This window comes from Vitis vinifera, chromosome 1, assembly GCF_030704535.1.
Source record: "Vitis vinifera cultivar Pinot Noir 40024 chromosome 1, ASM3070453v1".
Classification (NCBI taxonomy): Eukaryota; Viridiplantae; Streptophyta; class Magnoliopsida; order Vitales; family Vitaceae; genus Vitis; species Vitis vinifera.
Genome location: NC_081805.1, coordinates 3,325,644 through 3,353,635, shown reverse-complemented (window position 1 = coordinate 3,353,635; position 27,992 = coordinate 3,325,644). Strand labels below are relative to the sequence as shown.

At 35.4% G+C, this 27,992-nt stretch overlaps 3 protein-coding genes across 3 annotated transcripts; 2 read left to right on the top strand and 1 right to left on the bottom strand.

Moving 5' to 3' along the window:
- Positions 1 to 80: 80 nt before the first annotated feature.
- On the top strand, positions 81 to 16,296 carry LOC100245668 (tRNA-glutamine synthetase-like). The gene is made up of 23 exons (XM_002283600.4): positions 81 to 554; positions 933 to 983; positions 1,240 to 1,311; positions 1,584 to 1,683; positions 3,009 to 3,104; positions 4,645 to 4,706; positions 4,828 to 4,929; positions 5,022 to 5,111; positions 5,634 to 5,786; positions 5,898 to 5,953; positions 8,090 to 8,180; positions 8,253 to 8,339; positions 8,873 to 9,070; positions 9,158 to 9,256; positions 12,243 to 12,374; positions 12,481 to 12,617; positions 12,723 to 12,822; positions 12,896 to 12,991; positions 13,351 to 13,451; positions 13,533 to 13,638; positions 13,745 to 13,834; positions 13,929 to 14,058; positions 15,993 to 16,296. The coding sequence occupies exons 1-23, from the start codon at positions 423 to 425 to the stop codon at positions 16,085 to 16,087; spliced, it is 2,376 nt and encodes a 791-aa protein (XP_002283636.1). The 5' UTR covers positions 81 to 422; the 3' UTR covers positions 16,088 to 16,296.
- A 3,440-nt stretch (positions 16,297 to 19,736) lies between these two features.
- Positions 19,737 to 21,315, bottom strand: LOC100259502 (MYB-like transcription factor EOBI). The gene is made up of 3 exons (XM_002279397.4): positions 20,938 to 21,315; positions 20,702 to 20,831; positions 19,737 to 20,587 (listed from the first exon to the last, which is right to left on the bottom strand). Exons 1-3 carry the CDS (start codon positions 21,083 to 21,085, stop codon positions 19,999 to 20,001), a joined length of 867 nt encoding a protein of 288 aa, XP_002279433.1. The 5' UTR covers positions 21,086 to 21,315; the 3' UTR covers positions 19,737 to 19,998.
- A 4,540-nt stretch (positions 21,316 to 25,855) lies between these two features.
- LOC100264677 (transcription factor bHLH75) lies at positions 25,856 to 27,604 on the top strand. Its single transcript, XM_002279376.5, has 6 exons — positions 25,856 to 26,255; positions 26,386 to 26,505; positions 26,661 to 26,726; positions 26,827 to 26,895; positions 26,990 to 27,070; positions 27,239 to 27,604. Exons 1-6 carry the CDS (start codon positions 25,908 to 25,910, stop codon positions 27,329 to 27,331), a joined length of 777 nt encoding a protein of 258 aa, XP_002279412.1. The 5' UTR covers positions 25,856 to 25,907; the 3' UTR covers positions 27,332 to 27,604.
- Positions 27,605 to 27,992: the final 388 nt, after the last annotated feature.

Here is a 27,992-nt window from a genome sequence, read left to right as displayed (position 1 = left end):
CTAAAAACAATTAGATTTTGCTTATCATTGAAAATGGTGGCTGTCAAAGTGTTATTTAGAAGATTGAATGAGCAAAGGTCAAAACTCACGCCCGCCATGTAAGATGTAAGTTGTAACTTCCTCTCCAAGTAGGCTTCACCGGGTCAGCCAAGCAAAGTCGGAGTCCAGGCTCTGGGCTAAGCTGGGTCCCATTGGCGCAACTTCCTTAATAAGACAAAGGAGATTCAGATTCCATTCCCACGCAAGCTGGCATCAGATTCCTCAGTCTTCTCCAGCCTCCAGGGAAAGATGTTTCCATAACTAAAAATTAAGTATCTCTAAGTATCCATATCCGAGGAAAATATTCTGCCGAGGAAACGCGCAACGCTTCTTCATTCCCTTCTTAACGCCCTTCTGATTCTAGTTTTCCTAGGGTTCCAAAAATGGTGGTTGAGGACGACAACTCAGAGAAGCCTCTGGACCTGTTTCTCAAGATTGGTTTAGATGAGAGGACTGCAAGGAACACCATCGCCAATAATAAGGTCACCGCAAATTTGACGGCTGTGATTCACGAGGTACTCCACTTTTAATACCTAATTTTTTCATCGCATGCAATCGCTAATTTGAAGTCAATAGTCAGCATTTGGTTTCAGAATTTTCGTTGACCTCTGTTTGGTTACCAAGAAACCATTGTTAAAGGACATTGCTCCGTTGTATTGTTTCCTGGAGAGGAAATAACTAAACTCATCAAAGAATTGGACAATTATTTTTCGTGTTTCGTCTTTTAGCAGCTAAACGACTGAAAAAACGTCCTATTTCACTTTATCCTTTTTCTGGCTGACCAAATTCAAACTTCGATCGTCTTCTATGTTTAAGATTATTCTTGTTTCTCACTTTATGTGTGTGTATGTTTTCATATTTCATATTTATGTTTTTCCCTTTTCTATTTTCAGGCAGCGCTCACTAATGGATGCAATCGTACAGTTGGAAATCTTCTGTACACAGTTAGTTAATTAAACATTTTGAAATAAAACGGTTTGGCAACATTTACCTGAGAAAGGAAATATTTTCCTAGCTTTTCCATTTGCAACTAGAACTGGAAGCTTTATGAAACTTTATCTTCTTCAGTTAGTTTTAGCAAAACTTATCAAAATTTTCCCTTTTCTTATGATGAAAATTTACAGTAGAAATGACTAATAAATAATGCTTGCCAAAGGTTCTTGTCTCTCTGTCCTCCAGTGCTTACCTTTTGTGTGACAGGTTGCTACAAAATTTCCAGCAAATGCCCTTGTGCATCGTCCAACTCTTTTGCAATATATTGTCTCATCAAAGGTTTGAACAATCTTCATAGGCTCTTAATTTACAATGTTCTTTTACAATTATCTATTTTAAATGTTATGCAGGAATTTAATCTTTATTTTCATGATTTAACATGATTAGTTGGTATTGCACTTGGGTTCTATAATTAATCACATCTCTTTGGAAATCCAAGGGAGATGATTTAACTTAAATTGGTGATAAAATAGTCTTATACTGTTATACTTTTGCAAACTCAAAATCCTATTTTGGTGTTGAAGTATTCTTATGCAATTCTATTTTTGCAGATTAAAACTCCAGCCCAGTTAGAAGCAGCATTTTCATTTTATTCAAGCATTGGTTCAGAGAACTTTGAGTTAAAAGAATTTGAAGAATCATGTGGTGTTGGTATGATAACATGATTAGTTATCTGTACATTTTGGTGGATAAAAGTTCATTTTGGAAGATTTTGTTTTTCTTGGGTACTTTACTGAGATTCAAGGGTTTTTTGTGTTGCTAATAATTAATAATTAGCATTATTATAGTTTACTTTGATTTCATTTTAATTTGTGTAGTGTCTTACCTAATCCCAGCTACCTTTGTCAACCTTTTTCATATCTCCATAATCATAACATGAATTTTTAGAACTCCTGTTATTATCCTAACCTGGTGCACTCTTGACAAAGTCAAACAAGGTTCTAAACCTTGATACTGGGAGAAAGTGTAGTTTTTATTTTTCAAATTTTACTATTCCTAAATTTTGCTAGGCTTATCTTTTCTGCTCTATTTGTGTGCTGCCTCTATGGATTTTGTGTAAATGGGTTGTGCCCACCTTTCTTCGTTTGGTGCTTATTCTAATACATCTATCCTAATTTTCCTTCTAAAAAAATTTACTATTCCTAAATTTTGACATGCATATATATATATATATATATATATATATATATATATTTTTAAATTTAAACCCAAAAATTAATTGTATCTTCTGTTTCTATTTCTATGCTGGTTCACTTTGCTTTTTGTTCCTTTTTTTCATCACGCTTTAAACCTGGGATTTGCAGGGAAAAGAAGGAAAACTTATATTTAAATATCCATTTGGTTTGTGTGAAATGAAGGGGGGAAAGGGAATAGAAGAAATGAATAGAAATATTTATGATTTGGATTATGCTAAATGGGAGAGATATTTGTTAGGAAATGGCTAGCAAGCTATTATACTATACTATACACATATATTTGCATGTATGTTTAATTCTTCTTCCTTGTTTAACATGTCTTTAATTTCTTGTTTCTTTATATGGAATTAAGTTGTACATGTTTAAAGCTATCCCTTTGCTTCCTTTTCCTTTTTAAATGAAGAAAAATCTGGATTTTTGATAGATTTGAATAAGCTGTTATGGTAAAAGGTCCATGCAAATATGGAATATTTTCATCATTGCTATGGCAATTCAATCCTCCTTTAACCCTTGATGGAACATCATATATAAATAGTTGTTCAAGTTTAACGTCAGATTTATTATCATGAGGTCTTGGCTTGTGTTCTACAATTTATTTTTTGGCATTTTCTGCATAGGAGTCCCAAGTTGGGTAACCATATGCCGTTTTTGCTTAAACTTTGTATTTACTGCCATCACCATTTCCCTGCTGCTAGTTTGAATTTTTCTTTCATTTCTCCAGTTCCTCAATTTCCTATCTAGAGAAATATTAGTTGACAAATATATTGTACTTGCAAGCAGGTATCGATGTTCCTATTGAAGATATTGAACGCACCGTTAATGAGATTTTTGAGGAGAACAAGAATGTGATTTTGGGGCAACGTTACCAAACAAATGGTTAGTGTTTTCTTGGTCATAAAGTTCCTTGTTGGGCATAAAATTTGAGACTATCATGTTCCTTAATTCCTATAAAAAGGCTGTCTTTTTTTAATTTAATTTAATTTAATTTAATTTAATTATTTTCTGGTTGAATATTTAATAAATTCATTAATATCAGAAAAAAAGAATGCAAAATGACTATGAACTAATGATGTGCCTATATATATAATATTGTATATTTTATTGCAATCAAATCTAGCAGTTGCATCTGTATAATACAACTTTGATAACCATATAAAAATCAAGAAGCTAGGGAGTCAATTGTATAATTTTTTCATGTCTATGTCTGGTTGTCTTTCAAAACTATTGCATATTTAGTAAGTATTTGCAGCAATCTTTGAATTGTTATTAAATTTTTTTACATAGATAGTTGCACTGAATTGAGTTGTAAGGTTGTATGTTCTGTGTCATAGGTATAGGAGTTAGGTACTGAATTTATGTTTGGTGCTTGTGGGGATGTCAAAATATTGATCTTAGAACCTTCAAGGCTTAAAGGGCTGTATGCTATTGAAGTTGGAAATGCTCTCTTTGAAGGGCCAAATTATCCAATCGAGGGATTAGCATAGCTGTGTGTGACCTTGGACTTGGTGATTCTGAGATGGGAGGCATGAGGACTGCCATATGCATTGTCTGCCTGTCATATTTGAGTGGATGTTGAGCAGGAGGAAAATCTAACATGAGATTGGGAGAGAGTTTTGTAACTTGTCCACTTTCCTTATAAGAAAATTTAAATTGCAAACGCCATCATGATAATTTACAATGACTTACCTTTTGCAATGTTTAAGTTGCAGAAAATGGATGAAGTTGTTTTGGTAATTTGTTATGGTGTTGCCATATTTACTCTTCTGAATTATAGACTAGTTTAGAAAAGTTACAAATGCTTCAATTATCATGTAGTTAAAATAGGTGATTCAAGATCTTGATAGTCTAAAGTTCAGTTGGATGTAAAAATATAAATGATAAAGGATCTTAATCATCCATGATTGTGATCCTTCTCATTTAAAAGCGCCTCAAAGTGTTTCAGATTCTCTAAAATAGGTTAACCCAAAGAGATGGATTGTCTTTTTATCCTTTTTTTTTCTAATTATATATATATGTTTGGACCTCATGTCCTCCTCATCCTCTTGTAACATTTGCTAAAGGTCGCATCTCCTTCAGTTATAAGTGCCAGATACCTTTGAGAACTGCATCTTAATAGACTTTGGAATTGTGCATTCATAATATTGAACTTGTGTTTCTTCTGAGTCTTGTGGTATATTTGTGAAGCTCCTGTGGGCTTAATTTCCAATTGTTGTCCTATGGTAAAATTCATTTTTCTCTGTAGTTCACTGGAATAATCCATGGGGATTGGAATAATATTCTTGCCTGATTTTTGCAGTTCTTTCTTTCCTTCTCTTTCTATCGTTTATTTTATTTTTTTGTGCTCACTCCTTTTTTCCTTCCCCTCTCACTTACTGGATTCTGAATTTGATAATCAATCATTTTGTCTTGTTTCTAGTTGGTGATTTATTTGGGCATGTTCGCAAGAGTCACCCTTGGGCTGATCCAAAGATTGTGAAGGTGGCTATTTGCACATTGTTCTCAATATCTGAAATAAGTTTGTGAATTAATAAATTGTTTTAAAACAATGGTCCTATCATTCTTCTTTGCTTGCCTTGGCGTTTCTCTGTTTTTGGAACAGCAACTTATAGATGTGAAATTATACGGATTGCTTGGTGAGAAGACTGCAGCAGATGATGAAAAGCCTTCAAGAAAGAAGAAAGAAAAACAAGCTAAAAGCGAGGTGAACTCACTTTCTTGTTTCTTGAATACTTGTCCTTTTAACTAGATAGATAGATTGAGATTTTTCTCTCTTTTTCACTTCCATGGGATCAGTCAATTGCTGTGGATACTCATCCACCACCAACATCTGAAGAAGAGCTTAATCCATTTTTGATATTCCCCCAGCCAGAGGAGAATTTTAAGGTACTCTACTACCTGGTTTTCAGTTTTTGCATCAGTACTCATATTTTTGCTGACATATTGATTTTTTAAGCCTCTTCATTATAAAATACTTTCTATTTTAATATGCTTGCAATTCCAAATGATTCAACTGTATAACTAGAAGTTGAGGTTATTGTTATGTTGCTGCTATGGCTCGTGGAAGGGTCTATTATATCCGAACTTCAGAAGTTCTGCTCATCAATTGTGTCCAACACTTGGTATTCTGTTAAGTTATTAATGTGTTATTGTCTTAGTAATAACACATGCTTATTATTGGATGTTTTTTAAGACTTTGAGTAAACTTATTGACCAACAATCAGTTTTGATTCTCCATAAGATTTTAATATAAGGATCAAAGTTAGTTTGTGAACTTTATTTTAATACTATTTTCCTTTCCTTGTTGCTATAGTTCATGATATATACAACTCTTTCAGCTCCACCATACTTGAAGCTATATATAAGAACATGATTAAGTTGCATCCTAACTCCATAGTGGATTCTCAGGTTCACACTGAAATATTTTTTAGTGATCGCCCGGTGTTGAGAGTTTGTAACACAAGGGAAATGCTTGAAAAACATTTAAAAGCCACAGGAGGGAGAGTTTTTACCCGCTTTCCACCAGAGCCAAATGGGTATCTGCATATTGGTCATGCCAAGGTAATCATTATATTTAATTATGAAAATTTTAGATTCATTATCTGTTTTAGTAGTCATAAATTATATGAAGATGAACCAAAAATAATCTTTAATCCAATGGCAATTTTACAGGCAATGTTTGTTAGCTTTGGCCTGGCAAAAGAGCGGGATGGATGCTGCTACCTGAGGTAAGAATTGCTCTCATAATCTTCTTTTATTTATGTGCAGGCTATTAACTTTATTGGTGTCTGATGCATATGATTTGTCTTGAATCTTTCTAGTCTTCCTAATTTATTTTCCTTATTTCAAATGCATTGTTCTGCAAATATGGAGAAATATTATTGTAACAGTGAAGACATTTAGATCTCACAGAAGCTCTTTGATTTCAAATCTTTAAACTAGAAGCTCAAGTTTTGGAACAAAGAACCAGTGTCCTTGAAAAAATTTCCCCTTATTCCAGCATTTAGATATTTTTGTTTTATGTGGTTTTTTTATTTATTTTTTATTATCATTATCATTAGGATTATTAATAAGTATCATTTTCATGTTTGAAAGACCATCAATGCACATGGCAGCCTCTTCTAATATTCCTATTCTATTGATATTCGATCTAAATTAGGGGTACAACTTGGACAGGTTAGCTCAACCCAACCTGAACCCAACATGATGTTTGGGCGGGCTTGAGCAAACATTTTCATTACTCGGGTTGAGCTTGGGTTAAGTTTTCTCAACCTAAGCTCAATTTGAGTTGGGCTCGGGCCGAGGTTCGGACAACCTAAGCCTAAATCGAACCCGATTCAATATTTTTTATAATATTTATAATGTTTATTATCCTATATGATAATATTTATTTTCTTTTTAGATTTTAAAGAAAAAATATCAAATTATAATTAAAAAAGGATATATATAAGTTTATTTTTACCTTTTTATTGTTATATTGAAATTTTGTGTTATTTATTATTTAAATTTTGGTATAAATATGTATAAAAAAAGCTTTTTAAAAACCATTATGGATGAATTTTGAATCTTGCAACTTAATGAATCCAAACAACCTGAGTCTAACCCCATCAATCCAAGTTTAACCTGATCAATTCAAGTTTAACTCGACTAACCCGAGTGCAACTTGAATTTAGAAAAATGAGGTTGGGTTGGGCTTGGGTCGAGTGCCTTAGGTTAGAGGTTGGGTTGGATTGATCTTGATTTGATTGTTTCTTAATTTGGGTTGGGCTTGGGTTAGCCATCAACCTAACCAACCCGCCCAAGTTGCAGCCCTAATCTAAATAAATCATTCTTAGGCTAGAAAAACAGATGGAGGTATGACTACATCATTGGACAGACCATTATGCTAGTGTCATTTCTTTGGATTGATTGGATGGGAAATCGTGAAGTGTTCTTCTTGGCTAGTGGAGCTTACCAGGATATGATTTATTATGGGGGATTTTTTTTTCCTTTATGAAGTCATTGATGATCGGTTTGCTATGGTGTGGTAGGGCCACTTTTGGGGGTGACCTGTATTTATTTCATTGAAGTCTTGCGTATGCTTAGGTGGGTCACTTTGTCCCCCTCTGTGTTTTCTTCCCTGGTTTGATATAATATCGTTGCTTATAAAAAGCATAATCCACCACTAGAGAGGTACTCTAGATGCAGAGATATCATATCTCCCAATTGTCATGAGAAATGAAATTTATTGAATGAAAGGAAGAGTATAAAAGGGGGATGTATCATCTAGAAACTAGGAAATGATGAAGACCAAGAACTGAAACAATCATGAACACTGGGAGTAACTTTGGGGCATCATAGCCAGGAGCCTTGCACAGTTGCACTTATGATTGTAGTTTACACATTATGGGACTGAGTACTCTAGTGTCAAACTAAATGTACACTTAAAATTCCCTCTTTCATAATTGTATTATGATGGAACAGACTTAACTGTAACTGTTAGGATGGGCTGATCATGCTTTAATATGGTTTAGGACAATGGTTTTCAGTCAACAACCATTTTGAAGGAATGGTTGGTGGTGTAATACATATTTTTTTGATTCCATCAGATGCAGACTTTAATCAATTTGATTACACTTTCAGTTAAGTTTTTTCTTAGCTTAATACTTCTATGGTTTATCAACTTATAACAAGTCCTATCCCCAGGATATCTCTCTAATATATAAGTTTAAACATGGGAACTGACTGCTGTTTCTTGCCTTGTGCCACAAACAAGGTCACTCAAGTCTATAAATTTAAAAGTTGAATGAACTCCATTTGAAATCTGGGCCTAAATTAGTAAAGAAATTTTAAATTGCTTTTGTTTGTGACTTTTCCACTGCTAGGTATGATGACACAAACCCTGAAGCTGAAAAGAAAGAATATATTGATCATATTGACGAAATTGTCCGGTGGATGGGTTGGGAACCTTTCAAGGTGCCATTTTCAGTCCTTATTGGTGCACTATGAATTGTCAAGACAACATTTGATATTTCTCAAATTGTGCAGGTTACTTACACCAGTGATTATTTCCAAGATTTGTATGATCTAGCAGTGGAGCTAATACGAAGGAATCATGCCTATGTTGATCATCAGGTTGATTTTTTATTATGAGTCTAAACTCTCGAAATCATTTTTCTGGAAGTTTAAAGAAAACTTGCCCGTTTATAGCTTTTTTCTGTTTTTATTTTCTTTATTTTTTAAATATTTTCCTCTTGCTTCCAATTAATTCAGTCTGAAGCATCAAGTCTTTACTCTTGGGCCTAACCACTAATTTCATATGAAACATAGATTGGTTCCCACTTTGTTAGTCAATACTATCAAATTGGGGAGTTATCTACTTTCCAATTCATGATACAAATGAGATTGGTGTACAAGAAATTACAATTTGCCATGGGCTCAGTTAATGCTATTTCTTGAGCCCAGTCCCTACCTTTATCTGGCATGGGTTGATAATGATAACTGCATGATATGATGTAGCCAAGTTGTGGTGGAGTTATTTCCAATTTTTTATGTGAATTAGAATGGTGCATGTGAAAGTGAAATTTTTTAGTCTTAGCATGTTTACCTCGTATTCATTGGTATTGGTTTAACTGAAGATTACTAATGGGAATAAATATCATTTCTAGACTCCTGAAGAAATAAAAGAGTACAGGGAAAAGAAGATGAACAGTCCTTGGAGGGATAGACCAATTGCAGAATCGTTGGAACTTTTTGATCAAATGAGACGGGGAATGATTGAAGAAGGGAAAGCGACACTCAGAATGAAGCAAGACATGCAGAGTGATAATTATAATATGTATGATCTCATTGCATATCGTATCAAGGCAAGTGCTAACCTTTGAACATGTTGTAGCTCACATTCAAGGTACTACTCTTTATTCAAGGGTTTGACATTTTTGTTATTCGTCCAGTTTACCCCTCATCCACATTCAGGGGACAAGTGGTGTATTTATCCAAGTTATGATTATTCTCATTGCATTGTGGATTCTCTTGAAAATATTACACATTCGGTATGTTCCTTGCTTTGATAAGTTTCCTTCTGTTACTAAGATTTTTCTTGTATATTTCAAGATGTTTCTCATGTTTGCATTTCCATTGCTGTATAGTATGCCTATTCTTGTATTTCTATATATTGAAAGCAAATCCATTCAAGTCTGGTTTTCAAAGAAACCATTAACACATCGATCTTGATTATATATTAGCAATATCTGGATAGGCTCAGATATGAAAATTTTGGTATTATTTACTATTTTTTACTTGTCCTATGCTGATTCCTAAGCCACTGATTGACCTAAGAGTTTAAGCTGTTAGACTTGACACCTTGTTTTACACTGCTTGCAAGGACTCCTATTAAAATCAAGAAACATAGGTCCGCCTGTTCTCTAGGTTTGCATATGAGCTCAATAAATGGTGGAATTAAACAAACAATGAGGTTGAAATCATCACCTCCCCAAAAACAAGGCTCTACTATTACATTAGACTTCCAATTGACCTGAGCTTAAGCTAATAGGTGACAATGAGCCAACTATGTATATCAAGTTGATGTGGGCTACAATTCTAACACTGATAATATATGACATCTTGACTAGATGAAGTAGGGTTGGTAAGTTTGTTTCTAATAAGCATTTTCTTTTGGTCTAGTGGATGATTTTTATTGTAGAGTGGTTATACTAGCTTCTCAATTGTAAGAAGTCTATCCCAAAAGTTAGGGACTAGGAATTGTTTACTATTAGAAGAATTTCCTTGTCCATTCAATTGTTTGTTCTCGTTCTTTCTAAAATGTGGCTCAAAATGCCATGATCAGCATCACCTACTGTTGGCTTACTGTAGTAAGTCCTGGTTACCATCTCAGTGTTGAAGATTTTTAGTTAACTGAGTTTTAACATTTTTGACCTCATGGCCTTGAAATACAAGTGGTTTAGAAAGGGGGGAAAAACCAAAAACAATCGAATACATAAGCATTATATTTGGTGAATAAAATCCTGGAAACGAAACTTTTCTTCTCTTAAAGTTTCTGGATTTCCTTCCTGGAGCACTATTTGCAGTTTTGTGACCATTCTTTATACAAAGAACATATTTTATCATGCATTGCAGGTATTGCCCGTGCCATCCCCATCCTCATATATTGTTAGGTGTAGAAATTAGTGTTTTCAAATAGAGTTTCCTTTCAAGTATAGTTTGTGACTTTTGTTTGGATTCTTTTACTTGATCAAATAGGTGGAAGGGCTTCATAACTGAACCATATTTGTGTTTAGTGTGAAATAGAATGGACAGGCTTATACCACAATTTTCATTATTGTTCCTTTTGGATCAATGTACTCAAACGTGAGCTTCCCTACTTCTACCCAAGGAGGAAAATGTCGCGATATTTCGGCGATATATCGCCGAAATATCGTGTGTCGAAGGGTATCGACACGATTTTTCTTGCAGAAATATCGGCCAGACGATTTTTCGGGATAAATCTCGAGAAATCGGCGATTTATCGCGATATATCGGCGATTTTTCCTCGATATATCGCCTGGTCAACGTGGGTCAACGGAGTCAACGCGCTACAGTGAAAGTCAAATGTGCTACAGTGTCCCGCTACAGTGCACCTCCCCAAACAAATTACTGCCGAGGGGATTTGAACCCCAAACCAAAAGGTTTGGGGTTCAGCGTTCTTGCCATCTGGGCTAACTCGCCCTTATGATATAAAGTGCATTAAACATATATATACTTAAAGTCCTTATATAAAGAAAATGTTAAAAGAATATTTTAAAGAGCAAATTAATTATAATTATTTTATAATTAAAAGCAAAATTTTCTTTTAATTAATTACCAAAAATATAAAAATTATATAATTTTCTTCATAATGTTTTTAATATCATTAATAATTAATTAAATATTAAAAAATTATATATATTATAATTTATTTTATATTGTTTAATACAATTGAATTAAATGGATCATATTTTAATATTAATATATATTTTAAAATTAGACATATTGTAATCAAATATCATAATATTATATGTAATTTAATAATAAATGTACACTTATAAAATTCATATTTTTATCGATGCATACAATATTATTATCAAATATGATAAATCATGTTATACATATATCAAAATTTTCAATAAAATAACTTTAAAATGTCTATTATACTTCTAATTATATTATTATGATGTTTTCTTTACATTTTCATGAGTTTTTAACAATTTTAAGCACCAATATTTTTTTCCAAAATATCCGCCGATATATCTCCGATATATCCGTAAAATCGAAGTACCGATATATCCGTGATTACTGATATTTTCATCCTTGCTTCTACCTTATGTGAGGTTTTCAGGTTTTGAGGTCCTGCTAACTGCTAACTGTGGTTCCTGGGCTTTATATTTAGTATTAGGATTTTTTTTTATATATTTTATGAACATGTTTTATTCAAATTACATTTTTTTTTGTTCTTATCCACACACACAAAAAAGAGAACCTTCTCATTATTACTGTGTCAGATTGAGACTTTGTTTAACAAGTACAATTTCTTTTTCTTTTCTTTTTTTCATTTTTTTTTGTATATTTTAAAATTTTCCATTTTCTAAAATTTTTAGGTGTATTTTTGTCTTATAGATTGAATACCTTCTACAATTTTGTCAACAATTTGGATTATAAAAATTGCTGGTTAGCCTTCATTATTGTACTGAATGAAATATATGATAGGTGAGTATCTCCACTCTTGAGCTGCTCCTTTGGGTGCAGGCTGATCAATTAATGACCTAGGCTTATGAGGTCAGATCTTAGATTGTTTTTGTTTCATGAGTTGATCTCCTTGCAAAAATCGAACTCTAAATTCCATATCTGAATTTTGTGCAAAACTGACACTCATGTGTTAGGCAGTCCCTCTATAACCTCGATTACATTCTTGACAATCAATTTTGTGAAGCTCCTTTTGAGTTTGCATTTGAATGAACTTGTAATATGACGTCATTTATTCAACTTTCGGTGTATTTTATGCAGCTATGTACACTTGAATTTGAAACACGCCGTGCTTCATACTACTGGTTGATAGATGCACTTGGCCTTTACCAACCTTATGTCTGGGAATACTCACGGTTGAATGTCACTAACACAGTGATGTCAAAGCGTAAGGTGAGCCAAAGTATTTAACACTTGTGCATGAAAAGCTTGAAAACATGTATTCCCTTGCATGCAAATGTTTTTTTCCATTGTTTGTGACTAGCATTGTTGTTTGTAGTTGAACCGTTTGGTGACAGAAAGGTGGGTTGATGGTTGGGATGACCCTCGTCTTATGACATTAGCTGGTTTACGACGTAGAGGGGTGACTTCGACCTCCATAAATGCTTTTGTTCGAGGAATTGGAATCACTAGAAGGTTGACATATTCCTTGTGGTGTTTATTCAGAAGTTCAAAAAATATCAAATTTTATCATGCCACATGTGCTTTTGTCATAGATATTAATGCTACCTTTTGCCACAGTGATAGTAGTATGATACGTTTGGACCGCCTTGAGTTTCATATAAGAGAAGAACTAAACAAAACAGCACCTCGCATGATGGTTGTGCTACATCCACTTAAGGTGCATCTCTCATTTGAAGTTGTGTTCACTAATCATTTTATTAGTGCTCAACGGATTCTTTCTCTGGTTCCAGGTTGTTATTACCAACCTTGAAGTTGGTTCAACGATGGATCTTGATGCAAAGAAATGGCCTGATGCTCAAATAGAAGATTCGTCTTCCTTTTACAAGGTTTGGATTTCTAAGTTAACATTGCAGCTCTATTTTCTTTGAGGGAAAACACTGATTTGTGTAGTTTGAATCAATTGCAAGATTTTTTTTCTTCTATTAAAAAAACAAGTTAATTTCTATTGAACATTTCTTTTTTAGCTCTGTTTTATAAATTTTGAAATAATTTAGACTCCAGGTTTCTTAGTTGGATTTTGATTTATTTAATTTTATAAAATTTTATAAATAGATGTTACAAAATTACTTAGTTTGTGATAAGCTATTTTCCAATTTTGATCACTATACTGTTCTGATCCTATATCAAATATTGCTGTTAGTGTTGGATTTCTGAGTGATTTTGCATTTTTCTCCCCTTCCTTTAGGTTCCATTTTCTAATATTGTGTACATTGAGCACACTGATTTTCGGATGAAAGATTCGAAAGATTACTATGGGCTTGCTCCTGGTAAATCTGTCCTGCTCAGGTATCTATAGTTTAAATTTGTATTTCCAATCTACTTGAGTATAAGAAAGCAGAAGATTGAGAATTTTCTTCATGCACGCAGATATGCTTTCCCTATAAAGTGCACAGAAGTTATCCTCAGTGATGATAAAGAAACTGTTGTTGAGGTCTGGGCTGAATTTGATCCTTCAAAGAAGACAAAGCCAAAGGTTTTTCTTTATGCTGAATTTTCAGTTATTTTAAAATTGTTGACACATTCAAAGTTCCAAATTTTTATTGTGGTTATGTGTTGTTCTATTTCTTTATTTTATGCAGGGAGTTCTTCACTGGGTTGCAGAACCTTCTCCTGGGATTGATCCACTTAAGGTTGAAGTGAGGCTGTTTGACAAACTCTTCCTTTCTGAGGTTGATAATCACTTCCCTTTCTGAGAGTAAATTTATTTTTTTCTCATTTACTGGAAGCATCAGAGTTTTTACCCATTCTCTGAAATTATATCAGAATCCTGCTGAACTTGACAATTGGCTTGCTGATCTGAACCCGGAGTCCAAAGTGGTGATACCTGGAGCATATGCTGTGCCTTCACTTCGAACTGCTGCAGTTGGGGACAGATTTCAGTTTGAAAGGCTTGGTAAATTTTGAACCCTCTTTTAGTGTTTATTTTGTTTTGATAGGCAAGATTGTATGTGAGTTTTTGTGTAGAGAAGAAGTATATAAGGCACACAAGGTTTATAAAATAAGAAGAAAAGATTTTGAATCCTTTTATAGCTGGCAAAGCAAAGATTGTAAGTGCCTAAAAGAGGGGTGCGACCCGAATATAAAGGGAGTATATAAGGCACAGAATGCTTATGAAGTGAAAAGAAAACCATGAACCAGCAGCTTCAACACAGCCCTAAACCATTAACAAAGAAATGATCTCCACTGCTAAACTTTTAGCCCACAAAAAGAGTTTTAAGCAACATGTTCTTCACAACCCACATTGACTGCTTCGAAGGATCAAAGGATCTCCTCCTCTCTTTCCATATTATCCAAAACAAAGTTAAAGGAGCCAGTTTACACCCCACCTTGCATTTCTGATCCATGAAACTATTGTGCCAACAGTGTAGGATGTCTCTAGGTGCTGAGAGAAGAACCTATGACACTCTTAAACAGGGAGAACACCAGAGACCATGAACTAGAACACTCCTAAATTACTCATAAGTGTGAATGGCCTGATATAGAGGTGCTTAGGATAAATGAAAATATGTGCTTGAACTTCTGCACCAGCATGAAAAATGTTTATCATACCTCAATATGAAATTCTAACTCCTTTGTTAGGTTAAAAAACCTCAGAGGTTATGCTTAGAACTCTCATCTATTCAACCCTAAGAGGAAACTACCTAAATGCAAAGTTATAATGTTTGGTTTATATGTACTTGATGGAAAACAACTTGGAAGCATCTTTTGCAGTTTAGTAATTTTCAAATGAGCTAAACTAGCAACCCAGAGTTATTTTTTATTTTTTTATTTTTTCTTTTTCATTGTTTTCTTAGTTAAATATCTATTTATTTTGGCTTCTAATTCAATTAGGAAATATATTTTTCAAATTCGTCAAATAGGATTTATGAAAGTTTTTAGTGAGTAATAAACTTCTTGAAAGGTGTGATTACATGCCCTCAAGTTGAGATTGCTTGGGAACCTAAATTGCTTAGAAACGAATGCCTAGAAACCTTGATCTTTTTTGTGGTCTTCCTTGATCTTTTAATCTCATTTTGTGACTCAAGAAAATCTTTAGTGCTGGAAGTTCAATGTTATTGCATCAGTACTTGAGAACTCTTTCCCCCAAACCCCTGCATTAAGTGTACCATTAGTTTATTTCATTTACAATTTTTTTTGGGCATTTTACCCTTTATTGCAGTACAAAAAATAGTAGACCCAATGTTCAATGTAATCCATGAAAATCATCAGAGTGATGTTTTCTGTATTGGATACTGGCTTTGGAATATTCTTCAGGTTGTTATTTATTTGTTGAGTCTTGCTACAAAGTAAAGTTGTCAAATGGTTATTCAATTTTCAAAGAAGGTTGGGGGGCTAGACTTTGGGAGGAAAGGATTGATTTGAAATATTTCTAGAGAATTGTTCTTAAATTGACAAAAAAATTGAAACATCTCAGAGAATAAACTTGCAGAATATAACTTTTTGGAGAGGAGGATCGATTTTTGTTTTTAAAGATTAGAAAGAATGATCACTTTCAACCAACTTTTGCAGAATTGTTATTGTTAATAATTTCTGTTTTTTTCATCATCAATCTTTTTACTAATTAATAGAAAGGGAGTACTAAAATCATTTTCACAGACTTCCCTTTGTCAATCAATTACTTTTTTAGGGTGTTGCGTGCACATCAATGTTGTTATTTGGGAACTAAATTTCCCTTTCTGTTTTTTGAATTGCCTCTAATCAACTTTTGCTATGACCGCCCCAAACTTCTATTATGTATAAATTTGAATATATTTCTTCTTTGAAAATCAAAGTAATTAAATATCATAATTTTGCTTTCAAGTGTGATTATTTAACTTTTTGTTTCAGGTTATTTTGTGGTAGATAAGGACTCCACTTCTGAAAAACTTGTCTTCAATCGTACGGTTACACTACGAGATAGCTACAGCAAAGGTGGGAAATAGCCAATAGGTAAAGCACAAGCAAAATGGGAAATGGGACGTGAGCAAGCAGCAGGAGTGACAATTTACACATTTTGAATGTTTTATTGATGTATAAAATATAATTGAAGACTGATGTTAACAAGTTCATACATAATTAAGTTTGTAACCTTTATATATCCATACACTTGGAGATATTAATGGAAGCTTGTTATTTACATTGGTTGAAAGAAGCTTGTCTTGTATGGTGCTTTGGATGTGTGAATGAGCCTAAGTAGCAAGCTCCTTGAAAACTCTCAAATAGTTCTTAATCTCCAGATGCTTCATTCAGTAGCCAAAAAAGTTTGGGTTCTTTCAAGGTTTGTGGTGCTATGGCTGAGCTGTGGTTGCTATCATGTTGGATTTGACATTCACATATTCGATATGTTGGTCTCTCTCCTTTATGACACTGGTGTGTCTAGGTGAAGTTACACCCATTTCACTTTTGAACTTTTAATATTTGCTTGAGCAATAATATGTTAGAAGGTGACTTGTTTTCTGATTTTCTTCATGCCAGGGTTGGCCTTAAGTTGCTTAGCACGTACTTGCAGTTTATATGTTGATGAAAGTTGGAAGGACGAGTAGCAGGGTTTGAAGGGAACTGCAATGCTGTTGACCTGGACCCTTGCACTAGCCTAAGGTTTGAGTCCTCGCTTTGAGTTGGGTTGGCTTTGGATTGTTAAGTTTTATGTAACTTACATGGAGATGAACCCTATAGTAAGGACACTCAGATTCAATTAATGCATGTTATATGATTTTATGTATATTTATGCATATTGTTTGATAATATCAGTTATAAACTTGGGAAAAATAGTAGTCATCTTACTATCTAACATTGTTAGCAATTACTTGTCAGAGGGAAAAAGCTTTAACTATTATGAAGATAATTTGAGAAAAGATTTTATAGATATTATCGGTTATGAACTCCATGGGCATGTTTGGTATAGAGAACTAAATGTGGGAATATGAATGAAAATGGAGGTGAATCACAATACAACGTAGAAGAGAGGAATAAAATCTTGGTAAGGGTAGGTTTTGGTTTCTGTGAAAATAAATTTTTGATTTGAATTCCTATTGCTACTAAGTAATCCAAACGGAGTAATGAATGAGAAATAGCATGAATTTATTATTCTCATTCTCTATTCCAATGTTTTGAACATATCCTAAAAGTATTACTTCGAATCCCGAATTAACTATAGTTGTCTTAACAACTATACTCAATACACTAAGGAAAATTCATGCTCCTCTCAGGCCATTCACTTTTTTGTTCCTAACTTTACAATCCCTAATTGAACATGTATTAAGATTTTCCTGGTAAGAAAAAAAGAAGAAAAAAAGAAGGGTATCAGAACCCTAAAGAATGGGATTCCCTTTCTTGACATAATGCTATAGATGGAAAATGAAATAATACCCGTATTTGGGCATGAGGAGCTAAATGATTCTTTTGGAGGGACTAGGGAGTTAGGAAAGACATTTAACTCATTGGACCCACCACCATGAATAGGTTCAGTTGATGAGATATGGGGGCTTTTTGGGGTGGCTGTGGAATTTTGGGTCATTGGGGCCCATAAGACTGGCCAAGAACTCTTCTCAAGCAAGAAAAGTAGAGCCTTTACTGTGCGGGTCCAGTCTCTTCACGCTTATCTTTGATAATGAAATGATGATTTGATCGAAATTTGATAGGGGAGGGGTCTCACTTTTAAGGTTCTATCCTCACATGAAAACTTAGCTGGTTGGTGGCATGCTGTGAGATGTGACTTGTTTGTTTTGGATAATTAGCTGATCTGACGCTCTGTGAATTTGAATAAAAGACAATGGAGAACTTATAGATTACGAGAACGTCTATCATTAAGTATTTTAGATGCTTGCATGATGGTTTACTAACTACTCATCAGCACGCCTTTGAACTATTAAAGGAATAGTGTGGCCGGGTATACATAAAACTTTTTCCAGCCTGGCTCATTCCAGATGGTCCACTATGTTTTTCCTGGGTAGTTGCCATTTGGACCCGTAAATGGTCATTGATTTCACACAGATGGTGCATATTTTCTTGTTTTAGAACGTCTCTCCCTAACCATTTGTTCCATTCTCCCATTAAGTCAAGCATTTCCCATTTTTTTCTCGTGAGAGATGGGGAGAAAGTGAATGCTTTGGATCCATCTTGCATCAAATGTCTCCCTTGGTTGTATCTAGCACACGGCAATGAATTCTTTCCAGGTTTACATTTGCTGTTCCTTTTACACAGTTGGCACTCCGAAAAAACTTCAATCTCTCTCTATTTGAAGAATTAACAGGCAATATGAGTGGTCTTGCCGCATGGCTAAAATGGCCATATTCTTTGGACTACCTCTAGGCATTCTATAGATCATCGAGCCAGTAAAAATGTCAAAGTCTCTCAATTCTCAAATTAAATCACACCTATTTTCTTGGCCATGGAAAATTCCCGGGCATTGTTTAGACTGTTCACCTTCTCATTAAATTATTTTCTTGATAGGTAAGTTTTTTGTCCCCATTGTGACTTGAACTTGGAATCTCCCACAAACCCTCGCAAGGCCTTCTCATTAAATCATATCAATCTTTCTTGGAATGGTCATGTCCATCGATATCTTTCCAATTCTTTCTACTGCTACAATACAAAATATACTTTCCTGAATTCCTTTACCAGGGATTTTTTAGTTCATACTTTTCTTCGTCCGGGTGCAGAGTACTACCTCAAGCTTGCCATTGGCTATGCATGACTCGAAATAAGCTATTTTTTCTAGGCAGGAATTTTTTTATTGGGGTAGACCGTAGACCTTAGTATTAGTCATTTTATCTGATAATAACGCACTGATTTGCTAGGAAGGTTTTACAAGCCGACAAAGTGGAAGTTCCAAAATTTCCAATTAATTTCTTAAATTGAGTTGAACTCCATTGCATGCTTGTCATTAGTCAAATCAATCCTTTAAAAAATAACTTCTGCCTTAGCTCACCATGATCATCCATCTTATCTGATAGCCTACTGCGAATGCTGTGATTTTTGCTAGTTTGAGTTTTTTGACTCTCTAACATAGCCATTCTATCAACTGAATGAATGATTATGAGGACAACTTATTGATGATTATCACACTCGTAGAAGGTGTTGAAGGGGAAAAATGAAAATCAAACTGTACTGTTTCTACCTTTTGTTAAAACTAGATCTTTTACCACATCCTCAAACTCTGGTTCAGTTAATCATTTTCTCGGGTCCTAGTGGTGAACCGGTCCGCCACTCGCTGGGTCAACCCCCATGTGCCCATCACAAACATTTGGATAAATCCTTAGCATCTGCAGGATTAGATGAAGTGACAACACATTTGATCCTTTAAGGTGACATTTCCTCTCTGTTATTCCATTGAATAGACTACACCTTTGATCATTTCCCATTAGCATCAGAGTGGTTCAAGGATCAAATAATTTCATTCCCCTGTAGATATGCAGTGGTGACAACCAATGAATGAAAATACATAAACTTGCCCTCGATTGAAAAATAGAAATTTCCAACTTCAATCAACTTCACGTACAGAATACTACTTGTATTTTCTTCTCAGCATCAATACATTCAATGATTCCTAGACGTGAGTTCAGAACAGAGAATCCATTATAAGACAGATCAGAAGAGCTACACCCACAGGAATGCTTTGCTTTATTGCAGTTGATTACATATATACGTCACAAACTCACAACCTAAAACTATAATATTTGAGCTATCAAATAGTAAAATAACCCTATATGTAGATGAATATCATGTCTCAGTCATGAACTGATAGTGGACCCTCCCATAACAGCAAGTCCACCCTAGATGCCCGTGTCTTCTAACTTCCTAAACAATCACAACCTTCTCTTTTTCTCCCGTTATTTTCTTGGGTGCCCCTAAACTACCATAATTTATCCACATTCCACAGATCTATCCAATCATTTTCTGCCATTTGGTAGTCAGAGAACAATGAAAAGTCATAAGTCCCTATTGCTGACGAAGGAGCCAAAGGCTCCATGTCATAGACACTGCTGTCCACATAGGAACAATCATTTATAACGGGGTTGTTGTGGACAGTGTTGCCAATAGCTTGAGAAGGACTTGTTGGGTGTTCCGAAATTTCTGGCAGCAGTGGAATTTTCATGGAATCTGATGTAGAAATACTTGGGCTAGTGACTGAGCTTTGTGGGGGAGATGATGAGACAGTGATCTGGTTGGGTAGCAGAGCAGGAATAGTTGAGCTCTGGGAATTCACGGTAGTGGTGTTAGTAGTGTTGGTAGTCACAGTATCAGCAGCAGTTGAAGAAGTAGAGGCTTGCTCCATCTTTTGGAGCAATCTGGGCATCCAGAAACGCCGAACCGCATCGATGAACCTCTTGCTATCAGACTCGATCTTGAGTTGCCTTGCCTGTTTTTGCACCCTTGTTCTCCAGTAGTTCTTGATCTCGTTGTCAGTTCTTCCAGGTAGATGTTGTGCAATTCTTGACCACCTAATAACCATAAGAATGTGAAATTACAATCCAATTAGAAAATTCATGAAAAAATAGCACTTACGGATAAACCAAGTTCAATTGTCTAAAATAAATCAAAATCCCCAAGCTCACCTGTTACCCCACTTCGAATGGAGTTCAAGGATCAAGAGCTGCTCTTGTGGAGTAAGGTTTCCACGCTTGATGTCTGGTTTTAAATAGTTCAGCCATCTTAATCTGCAACTCTTTCCAGTCCTCTTCAATCCTGAAAAATGAAAAATAAAAAAATTGACATAAATAGAAAAATTGAAGCAACAGAATCAGGGTATTGGTTATGAACTTGTAATCCATGTCACTGAGTAGCTCTTTACCTGCACATTTAGCTAACAGGTTCCAACGGCCTTCACCATGGCAAGCAATGTAATGGATGAGAAGAGTGTCTTCTTCAAGAGTCCATGGTCCTCTTCGAAGCTCAATTTCTTCACTAGAGTTGTTAATCCTCTTTGCAACTGTGGCCATAAGTAAAAACACAACACTTGGGGAGAAAGAAAGACAGAGAGAGTATGACAATGAGGTTTCCCGTGTGTCTACCAAAAGCAAGAGAAACTACAGCCCGCTAGAAATTTATAGACTCCAACATGGTCGAAGCTCCACCTCGAAAACTAGAAAAGTACAATCCCCATTTCATGTTTCCACGTGCTTTTGCCTTTTGATACTTAATGAATAGAATTTTGCGGGCTGGGGTTGGTCACCGCTAGGTGGATAATGTGCTACGTGACTTCACAAACTTACCCTCTCGTCAGAACCATCTTAGCGTGTCTTGATGGCATATCAACACGTTTCTGTGGGTGGACATAAAATTAAGATGTGTCCTAGTCCTATATCTATGGTTATATTTCCCCCTTGTCATGCCCAAAAGCAACAGAGTCTTTTCCCCAACCACCAATCAAGATCCAAGCGAAATCACATGATCGTGATCACCTGACTGGTATATCAACTGGGTGTGGTGTGCCCCACCCCCTTTATATTATACCAGTTGCATATCCACGCTTTTAAACCAGTGGTTTTGGTCCACAACACTTCCCATCAAATGTATTTTCATGGACTGATTAATGGAACTGAGAAAGGCCTGAAGCAAAAGAAGACCTTGACCACTGTTTTTGAGACTGAAATATAGGCGTTGCATATGGATAAAGGTAGTGTTGGTCCTTTGATATTTGAATGGGAAAAAACTGCCATAAGTATAGTACTTTTTTATGGGTCAATTATCCATAGCAAGCGGTAGAGGAGGTAAAAGGAAAGGAAAAAAGATAAAAGGTCAGCAGCCCAGCAGACTATATTCCTTTTTCTTGTATCACTAGGTTTTCTATAAGGAGAAACGTGCCTGACTGTACAAAATATTATATGGAGGACATCACAACAAAACTTTGGGACGTTTAGGTTTTCCTTTACAAGGCGGCGATAATTGAATATACATGCATGTTAGAAATGTTGAAATACTGGTTGCCTTAGAAGATAAAGGAAGCCCGCAGCTGCAAGCAAAAATAATATTATTATTTTTTTATGCACTTCTGCATCCTGGCACCCATCCTGGAGTCCTCAAAAACCCAAAGAGGGTCATATAGTGAAAGCGGAAATTGCCATTGCAGCTAAAATTGACTCTTTGAGAGGACTGTTCACATGCATACCAGGTCAACAGTTGTATGATTGTAAGACCATTATAGAAGTTGGAATTGAGTGGATGTGTAGTAGTGGTTAGTTTCACTCACCAAGCACTTTTCTACTAGAATGATTTGCCTCTGTTTTTGTGGTCATTCAAAGAAAAAGTTACTGAAAAGCCACAATGAGGAGATTGGAAATGGGTGTTGGCCCTGGTGGGGGTCTCAAATGAGATAGGTGAGGATCAATTATTGAAGGGGAGGGGGATTATGCTTGTGTGGGCAGTGGTCGTCCCCGTGGAAAAAGAGAGATTTCCATAATGAGCAATGGCTCTATTAGTGGACAGAGTTGGTTTGTCATTTATCTGGTTTTGAATGTAAAAGATAGTCAGGACTAGTCCAGACTCTGGACAGAGAAGGGACTGAGCCACTGGTCATAGGACACACTCCTTCAATAATTGTGACGAGGTTGACATGGACACCTCTAAAATGAGCACACAGTGTCCTGCGGTGGGGAGCTGACTCCTACTTTCAAAACGTGAGCTTCACTTGCTGTGGCAGCAGCAAACAATAATGAGGCCGACGATGCCTTTATCTTTGGTGCTCTTAGTTTTTCCTTAATCCCCATTTGCTTTACAACTCTCTTTGTTCTAGTTTGGGCTTTTGATGATATAAAGATTCCCAAACAGCCAATAGAAGTCCATGATCCAACTGGCCACGCTTGGGTTGGGACTTGGTAGTTTGCATGGCCCCATTATTCATACTGGGCCAACCCCATGATGAACCCACATGGAGGAGGTCGGAGTCTCCTCAAACATGGGCCAAGGCTTGTAGCCTAGGGGACATTGGTCGATCCACCAGGGCCACTTCAAACTACCAATAAACCCCTAAAATTAGGGATTCTTAATTCTTCAAACAAATATAATAAGACTGCATGAATTATTGAACATGAATGATTTATGTTTGTCCATAACAATAATGTTTAAAAGGATATATATATATATAGTTAGTAATTAATTTCTTCGTTAGTGGAAAAGGTTGTCCCTTGTCATTGATAATATGATTAGTTTTGGTACGTCTTAGTAGAGATCATCATCAACTCTCTGGTCCATTCATGGACCATGTCGCTTTCAATTGATTAAATTCTTAGGGACCATGAGTTGGTTTCTCCTAATTTATTGCTTTTTTCATTGATTATTTGCTTTTCTACTTCCCTTTCAAACAAGACTTTCAAGCAAAGGCTTCATTAACATCTTGTTTGTCACGAAACAAATATAACCACTTAAAAGTTGTGCAAATTGGAGTGAATTTTGACCTGTTTGTTAGCATTGTGAAGCCTAGAAGCCTTATTTGATCATTTATTTAATTATAACTACATAAATAAGCCGAAAATCAGTTTGTTAATCTTTATAATTTGAGAGGATATAAACTAACTGTGCAATAAAGGCATCTCCTTTTTCGCCTTTTGTTGAATCTTCAACTTCCTCTTTAAACCAAAAGAAGAAATTAACTGGCCAAGGTTGGGATGAAGTCACGACCTGACCAAATATCAATCACTAATTAGAAGACAAGCCATCTGGGCATGCCTCAACAAATTTTACAAGGACAGTAGGAGTTCTATTGCATCACACCATTCAGATTATGGCAAAACTTATTTCAGTCACCAGCTATAAAACAGCTTCTTATCAGAACCATTAGGGACGGTTTGATCTAAGAACATGCAGGGTTTTAAATGTCAGAATTGACATAGGAGGCAGCAGAATCATAGGGTTATTACAGTGAAGATTGCTTCATAAATGCAACCCCTCCAAAAAGAACATAGAAGATTGTTTCATAAACATCTTAGTTCTCCCTCTATTCTAAGTGTCTAGCAATCTCTCTCACAGACTGCCTATAGGGGGCTTGAATATGGGACTTAGAGCATATCCAATAGAGGAAAGACATTCCTCAATTGGGAAGTTCTGAGTCAAAATTGTTAAGACGATCTCTTCATGATCTGCCTCCCAAAATGTGTGAACCAAATGCATGATCTACTTATATTCTTCATCAGTAAAACTTCAATTATCAAACTCAAACTCTGTATGCTTTTGGACCATGACAAAAAAAAAAAACAGAAATAAATTTGGTCTAAACCAATTTAATGTTGATTGAGGATACAATTCCCTTTTAAGTTTTCAGTTTTCAGATCTTGTATTTGTATGCCATAGGAAATGAGATATCTTAAAATATTGGGGTAGTGGATATATAATATACTGATTCATGCCAAACACACAACTCACATGTTATGGTCCATAAAGGGTGTGGACCATCAAGTAATGGAGAATTGAAGGAATTGAATATATACAATATGAGTTAATGCTAATTAACTGTATAAGAAAACGTTGTGATATGTAGTTGGGAGCATTTGAATGGGAACCCTTCAATGAGAAAGTCCAACTGTTTGTTTGGTTGTTGTTTGTCTTGCAGATTTGGCCGGTGGCTGTGATCATCCAACGATATTACATTCAGTGTAGGTCCTGAAAATTTTGCATACTAAAAGATAAAAGACCTTGGGGACTAGTGTATAACCTAGAACACGTTTCATTTGGATCAAATTGTGCGAAGGTGACCTTAAAAGTTACTGAAGCTTTTTCCTTGTGAATTTGGCATATTCACAGAGACTTGCAGACCTTCAATTGCCTGTTCTCTGTAGGCAGTCGATATGGAGTATATCTATGCGACATGTTTATCCATAGATTTGATTGATCATCTGTGTCTATAAGCCCCATTTAACAAACTGTAGTCTCATTAAATGAACTGGGGCTAAATGTGCTTGGCATAAGTTTCCAATCCGTATATGAATAATTTGATTAGATATCTAATACAACCGACTTATTTGACACAGGAGTGGCCAGAGAGAATGCACGCTTTTATGTGTTGTCCACATCTCTGTGTCTGCAATTCCTCCTTCCAAATGCAATGTTATTTCATGGATATCTGCAAGACTGCAACTAGTAAAGTAAAAGAATTGAGATTGATCAACATTAGAAGAAGGGAGACATGAACTTTGACAGTTGAATGTAATGAATTACAGTTAGAATTGCTATGAAAACTTAAGGGCAAAGTCCAATTCTGCCAAAGATTTGATCTCATGGAGAGAGACATTCATGGTAGATATTAGAAGGCTCCATCAATAATTAACGTTACCCTTCTTTTGGATGATTTTCTGCCTAGTTAATTTTGGTTTCATCAATTACCAATACATATGGAAATTCAGTTATAAATTTGAACAAATTGATCCTCACATAGAATAAAAATTTTCTTGCAATTCCCAAATGAAAACCATGTTTGAATTAAAATAATATCATTTCCCAGAAGTCCTATCTTGGCAGTTACATCAATGTATCCACAATTTCCACCATACTTAATCAAAGATGTGTTATGGTCCCATACATGGATGAACAATGAACTGATTGTGGACCAGAGGCAATGCAACTACAGAAGCTAGAACTGCCACATGGCCCTTTCAAGTGCCTCCACTTGTCTCAATTTCTATTTTTTTTAAAAAGACAGATTTAGCTATAATAATATGAGAAATTATATCTCATAAGCTAATGAAGTACAAGAATTCTCTCCCTATAGATGCTGTCCCAAATGTTGGTATTATTTAAAGACCATCCATTGGGTCTCTGACTCACTGTCTCATGGCAGAGTTTGCAGCAAACTTGCAGAGCCTTAAACCTTCTTCCTTAGAAATGAACTCAAACATGGAACTGATGAACAACCGGAGTGCACCAGAGAATTCCCACATGAATGGTCACGGATTCATGGCTTTCTCCAATGTGGGATTCTCTATACATCACCAACAAGAGTTCCCTGTGAACTTCAGGGATAATACTCAAAGCCCTGTTCATGCTGGAGGTCTAAGTGCTGTCCAAGTTCTTCAGTTCTCATCGCAGCCCGGAGATTTTGGCCAGGAAACAAAGACTGGAAAAGTGAATTTTGTATCATCTCCTCCAGCTTCTGGGTCTGAGTTCCTTGGAGATAATAAGGTTAAAGCTTCAGGGAAATAATGCACCTTGAATTTTTGTTTAATGCTTTTGTTAGTTGTATCTATTTTCAGGCTTTGATGCATCAGTCTTTTATGTGAAGCATAGGATTGTTTTGCTTTGATATTTGCAGAACTTGGGTGGAAGAAAGAGGAAGAGAAGCAATGAGAGAGAAAACAATAAACCAAGAGAAGTTATCCATGTGAGAGCAAAGAGAGGCCAAGCTACTGATAGTCACAGTTTGGCAGAAAGGGTAAAATTCAAAATTCAAAATTCTTCATCAATTATTTGCAAAACAAAAACAAAATATAATCATTTCCTCATTTCCTCAAAACTTTATTTCCATGATTATGAAAATCTAAACAACTTATCCATTAATTGTCTATGTATGTTCTTGTTCTGTACTAGGTAAGAAGAGAGAAAATAAACGAGAAACTGAGATGCTTGCAGGACCTGGTTCCAGGATGCTATAAGGTAGAACTAATCTTATTAATCCCTCCTCCAACATCTTACTAATTATGAAATCAATACAACTATGGTGCATATTATATGGTTTGTGTGGATGTGCTTGCAGACTATGGGAATGGCTGTGATGTTGGATGTGATAATCAATTATGTCCAGTCACTGCAGAACCAGATTGAAGTGAGTTGTAGTCAAGAAATTAATCTCATTATGGAAATGCAAACCTATTGAAAAGTGGGAACTTTATTTATTTTTTTCTTTTCCTGTTTTTTAGTTTCTCTCTATGAAGCTTTCAGCAGCAAGCACCTTCTATGACTTCAACTCATCAGAGGCAGAAGCTTTGGAAACCATGCAGGTGCCCCTTTAAGTGCTTTATTTGGACATATCAGGGCCCTTAGTTTTGAAAATCTTTCTGAACATGCAGTATTATTCTACAATTTTAAATTTCAAGCTTTTTATGTCTCAATTCGGTAATGCTTGCATCAAAACTTGAAACCCATAATGGGGAATTCTTATGTTGCAGGGGACAAATGCATATGAGGTACATGAGGTGGAGAGGTCGGTGAAAGAAGGGTATGGAGGGCCTTCTCATCTCCACTCAACATGGCCTTTTTGACTGCAATTAGGCTTCCAATACTTTGCATAACCATGAAGCCACATGAATATAATCTTTTACTTAAATGCAGAGCAAATGCAGAAGTGCACAGAGCCACAGTATTGCCCACGCACATGGGGCAACTGAATAAACATCAGTAACCAAAAGGATTTTAAGCTTATTCTGCTTGGTAATTAGTAATTCCTCCTTTATTTGAATTCAGTTTGTTGTACGGATATTGTACTATAATTACAATGAACCAAAGCAAAAAGAAGATGTCGATTTGATTGCCAATCTGTTCATAATAATTGAAGTTCAACAATGCAAGCAAATTATTGGCAACCACATCCTGAAGATTGGATTTGTCCAGTTACAGGGGTAGATGGGGATAACGATTTGAACTGAAAGGCATCAAAATTGAACACCGGAATCCGTGGAAGGTAAACCGATCTTTATATCATTGAAAGATCAAAGCTCCATGCCTTTCATCTACAGTGAGAATGATGATAATGAAAATAACACATTGGGTCCACAAATTGATCAAAAGGGAGAGTCTTGGTGTTGGAAATTCATTTAATGAATGATCGAGAAGTGGTTGTTAGAAAGACGGTGGAGGCAGGTACAATGCATCTTTATGGAAGTGGGATAGACCCCAAAGAACAAGACAGGTTGAATAGGGCCA